At 64.1% G+C, this 5,129-nt stretch overlaps 1 protein-coding gene across 1 annotated transcript in view; it reads right to left on the reverse strand.

Annotated features, from left to right (window-relative positions):
- Positions 1-1,114: 1,114 nt before the first annotated feature.
- Positions 1,115-5,129, reverse strand: part of OLFML2B (olfactomedin like 2B) — a 21,738-nt gene continuing 17,723 nt past the window's right edge. The window contains exons 8-9 of the mRNA XM_006763181.2: positions 2,226-2,402; positions 1,115-1,832 (exon numbers count right to left, since the gene is read on the reverse strand). Of these exons, the coding sequence (XP_006763244.1) occupies positions 1,231-1,832; positions 2,226-2,402 (779 nt within the window). The 3' untranslated portion in view covers positions 1,115-1,230. The remainder of the gene's footprint in view (positions 1,833-2,225; positions 2,403-5,129) is intronic.

The raw sequence follows: 5,129 nt of genomic DNA on the forward strand, positions 1-5,129 counted from the left end.
CTGTGAAACCTTTTGGGAGCGTGTATGTGTGTGTGGCCTGCAGAGCTTGGAAAACAAGCAACAAACAAATAAAACCCACGGCCACTCAGAGAAAAAGGGACATGAAAAGTCTGGAATAGGACCAGAGAGAGGCAGAGACAACAGGAGCAGGACAACCTGTGCCTGCCACGGCAGCCACGCCGGGCCCTCAGCTTCCGGTACTGGCATGAACAGAGAAACTGGATCCATTACAGAGTCACATATAAACCGAACTTTGAAAACTGGCATCCTTCTCAGGTCTGTTCGTGGAGGGGTGTCGTGGGAGGCCACTGAGGTCTGTGCAGGACGCACAGAGTGGGGCCGCGGGGCCGTGGGGGCGCGATGCCTGGCCTCCCATCGCCTCAGGAGTCCCTTTCTGTCCGGTCTGTGCACTTGGAGGAGGGGGCATGCCTGAGGGCAGCAGGCGTCTTGCTCGGAGGGGAGAGGGAGGAAAGCCTGGCGGAGGGTCAGGTGAGGAGGGGACTATGGGACACCAGCAGTGAGTGGTGGGTGGCGAGCTTTAGGGGGTGCAGGGACCAGGCCCCACTGCTCAGCTGTGCATTTCTGAGTGAGCCCCAACTCCCCCAGGGAGGGGGGGCGGACAGACAGGAAGAACAGGCTCCCACGTCGTGGATGCCTCTCCCCGTGAGGGCCCAGCCCCGGACAGACATCAGCGCTGAACAGAAATGCACTGGGGTCATTTTAAATTCCTTCTTTATTTAAAAAAGCATTTTCTGGGTTTTAAAAACTTCTCCAGCACATAATTTTTCCTGCCCCTTAGCACTTCTTTCCTGCCTCCCTCGCTCCCGCTGCAGGTGCCTCGGCCGCAAGACCCACATGGAGACCACGCCATTGAGACACAGGAGCCAGAGGGGCGGAGGCTCGAAGGAAGGTGGTCACTGGTCCAAGGAGAAGTTCATTTGCACAAAAATATAAACTGTGGAGGATGAGGCCAGCACATAATGTATGGATTGATCTACAATCCATATAAAAAAATAGACCCAAACTGTCACTTTACATTATACAAAATAATATATATTTTTTGAACAGCACTTACCCATCTGCACACACACGTGCACACATGTACACGCACACACATTCACACATACATGCATACACTCGTGCACACACACAAACGTGCAATGCACACACACACGTGCACATGCACATACAAGGTGCAGTGGCCCGGGCACATCTGCTCGGGCCGCGGTGTCAGTAGGCGAAGATGACGCGGTAGGTGACCTGGTGGCCATTGTCCCAGGCATAGAGCAGCCGGTCCTTGGGGTTGTAGTCGATCTGGGTGGTGTAAGAATACTCGTTCTCAAACAGCAGCCGCGGCACGATCTGCGTGTTGGTGTGGGTGTCGAAGGCGTAGGAGATGTTGGCGTTGCGCTGGTTGTGGCTGTCCACGGCGTACAGCACCCCGCAGATGACGAAGCAGTGGCCGTACAGGTTCCGGCGGAGCCCCGTGCGCCACGTGGTCTCCTTCTGCGTGCTCAGGTCTGCGGCATTGAGCTTGCTCAGCACGATCACCTCCTGGCTGAAGCTCTCCTCGTCCAGGGCGGGGTAGATGAGCCACAGCCCGTTCTCGTCCACGGCAAAGTCCACGTCCGAGTGGCCCTGTCGGCCCCAGGGCGTGGCCTCCTCGTAGACCGCGTCGGGCAGCAGGGCCCAGGCGGCCACGTAGCGGCGGCGCAGGTCGTATTTGATGAGGGTGCGGGTGAAGGCGCGGCTGTAGTAGAAGGCGCCCCCGAACACCACGTGCCCTGTGCCCGCCCAGCTGTAGGGCAGCTTGTACGAGTTGCTCCAGCGGCCTGCGGGGAACAGGCGGGCTCAGCATGCGGTGCCCAGGGTGCGGGGACGAGCAGGTGTCTGCACGCCGGTCTGTCTGCTCCCCCACTTTCTACACTCACGGCCCAGCAGCCTCATCTGGCCCATAGAAATGGCTCTGGCCACTAGCCTCATGCTGCTCCAGGAGCCCAGGTTCGGCCCCAGGGGAGCGTGGTGGCGAGCTCTCAGGGCCGCGGGAAAGGAGGTCCTAACTCCAGGCTGCCCCCGTCCCAGGGGCGTGAGGGAGGGCAGACATGAGATCTGAGGCCGGGGGCGGGGGAGGTGGGGGGAGAAGGCCCCGTCTCATGCACGGCACACCCGGGCCAGCGTGATTGCGCAGAGGACAGAGGAGGGAGAGCCGCGAGGCCCAAACGCACCCTGTCTGAAGTTCTCCAGGTTCCTGAACTCCACCAGGGTGCTGCCATAGGAGGAGTCGGTCACGTAGATCCGCTCGTCGCTGGCCAGTGGGTCCTTCATCCAGGCCCCTTCGTTCCGCCCGTATGTGTTCTGGGTGGTGGGCCCCGTGATGGTGGACAGCGTGTCCTTGCACCTTCCTGGGGGAGAGAGAGGTCGGGTGAGGGCAGAAGGCCCCCCAAGCCTGTGGCTAGTTCCTCCTGGAGTCTGGGCTCTAGAGCAGGCTCAGCCCCGAGTCACCGGCCCCGACGCCCTCTGCCTGGCTCCGCTCCCCGTGGGCCTCGCTGTGTCCTTTCCCGATGCCGGAACCTCTCCCATGGCGCCAGGTGCTCCTCTTACAGACACCCTGCATCTTGGCAGTCCCCCCTCCGCCCTCTCCCCCCTGCACAGGCCGACGCCTGGGGCTCGGTGAGGACAGGGCAGCAGGACGGTGCCCCAAGCGAGGACGCTATGGTGGCCAGGACCACCGTCCACAGCCTCTGAGCTGCCCCAGAGGCTCGGTCCAGGCTGTTCGGGGCCCAGAGAACAGCCCTCTGGATCCTCCAGCCTGTGCTCTGCACGGGCAGCAGGCAGCGGGCAGTGGGGAGCAGGCAGCGGGCAGCGGGCAGCGGCTGGCTCTGGGCTGGGCTCCTGCTGACGTCAGTCTGCCTCCGTGGGCCAGCCGCTCAGCAAAGCCCCGCGGGCTCTTTGGAGCAGCCGGGGCCCAGTCGAGGCCTCGCAGCACGAGGACAAGCTGGCTCTGGGCCGAGCGGAAGCCTGAAAAGCTTGAATGTCCAAGGCCACACGTGATGACAGAGCACACGTGACAGGGCACACATGATGACAGGCACACGCTCACGGGGAAAGGCAGGTCGAGAGCCGGTGTCAGACTGCCAGCCCTGGCAACCAGACCCAGGACGCCTCACCCGCCGTCAGGCCTGGGCCAAGGCGGCCCCGGGGCAGGACAACTGCTCCCTGACATTCCCCTCCAGGTTCTCACAGGCCACCCCCACTTCCAAGCTGCCCCCGTCTGTTCCGTGGCTCTGCTCCCCACCAGTGGTCCAGGAAGAAGCCCCGCGGCCAGGACGGGGCAGCCAGGTGCTGCAAGCGGACGGTGGTTGTTCCTGGCGGACCCCACAGTGGGGGCCGTTGGCAGGGTGCAGGCAGCTGGAGGGGCTTAGGCCCTGGCCGAACAGTGGAGTGGGACTCGTCCCCCTAAGACCATCAGCAGAACCACCAGCCGAAGCCTCGTCCCACGACCGAGCTCATCTGCTCGACAATAAAATGGACGCTCGGGTGGGAAGCACCTCCCTCCTGGCGCCCAGCAGCCAGCGGGGAAGCCAGGCGTCCTGTGCCCTGGGGTGAGCCCCTCCAGGGAGGGCACTGCTCACACACCATCCTCTCCTGGCAACGCCTGGCTCGCGGGGCCGTGAGGTGTCCAGGGAGCCCGGGGCCAGGGGAGCTGCTGGGCAGGGGACTTAGGCAGCGACAAGGGCATTTCCGGTTTGGGTGCCCAGCAGGGTCCCTGCCCGGGCGTACCCCTCCCCAGGCTGGTGCTTGGTGGAGACTTCCTCCCCAGATCACGGTCATGGGGCTTCCCAGCCTGTGGAGACCCAGGCCGCCCTGCTGTTGTCACGCTGACTGTCTCTGCGCCTCTGACCCGGCCCCACGGAGCCAGGAGCTGCCGACCTCCCGGCCTGTCCGCTGCCTGGGCCCCAAGCACAGCCGCTTCCTCCGGCGTCACCCACGCAGCCCCCACCCGTGCCCACGGCCTCCCCTCCGCCTGGAGCCGGGCTCCCCCTGACGCTCGTTAAACAGCCGAGGCCGGTTCTGGAATTTCTCTGGTTTGTTTCCCCGAGGAAAGGGTCGGCCTTTTGGGAGGTCACACGTCGGGTCTGGAAACCAGGGACAGGATGTTCCTGTTAACGTAGCCGCATGCTCAGCCCCAGTCAGAACCGCTCAGCCCCAGTCAGACCAAGCGCTCGCCGCCCGCCAGCCGCTGTCGCGCAGCACCCAGCGGCCGGACCACTGCCACTGCCACCAGATGACGCCACGTGAGAGGTGCTGGGCCTGCAGCCCGGGTGGTCTGAAGCAGCCAGGCACAGGCTCGGGCCTGTAGAGAAGGTTCTGGAAAGGGAATGTCACCCCCACCAGTGTCACCCCCACGAGATGGGCACTCGACAGCGATGGGCAGTGAACAGCGACTCCGGAAACCAGACCCGCACAGGGACCTCCCCCTCAGGTTAAGGGAAACGGAAGATGCAGGAGGCAGCGGGCGGGCGGGCGGTCCTGGAGCGGCCCCCGTCACCCGTCCCTCTAGTTGAACAGGGCGTTGACCAACAAGAGAGAACGTCCCCTCCCACCCGCTCACCGCGGCCCTGGCCGCCGGGACACCACATGCGTCAGGTCCTCAGCTTCTCAGCCAAACTGCTGGAGGGAGCGGAGAGCCCCAGGACCCAGTTGGGGTCGCACCAGAAAACCCACGAGTGGCAACCCCCAGGGAGGGGCGGTCAGAGGCCTGGGTGGGGCCAGGCCAGGCGGGTGGCGGAGACGGCGGCCACGGAAGGGGATCCAGGCGGCAAACACCATCAGCTGGGTGAGGGCCGCCGCAGAGGCCCAGGGGCAGATTCCTGTTTCCGGGCAAACTGTCCCTCCACCTCAAGGCGACTCGGTGGAGAAGGGGACCCGGGTGCTCACTCCATGGCAGAAGGGACTGTGGGCGCTGGGCTCAGGGACTCCCCCCGCCAGGGTGGCCATGGCCTCCCTCAGGTCCCGGCATCCTGCAGAAGCTGAGCAGGTGCAGCCTCACACTGTCCATGGGAGGGAAGGCCCAGCTACGGCCACCTGCTGCCCCCCCACCCCCCGGCAGGAAGAGGAAAAGAAAGCGG

Source organism: Myotis davidii, unplaced genomic scaffold (assembly GCF_000327345.1).
Source record: "Myotis davidii unplaced genomic scaffold, ASM32734v1 scaffold1059, whole genome shotgun sequence".
In the NCBI taxonomy this organism is placed as follows: domain Eukaryota; kingdom Metazoa; phylum Chordata; class Mammalia; order Chiroptera; family Vespertilionidae; genus Myotis; species Myotis davidii.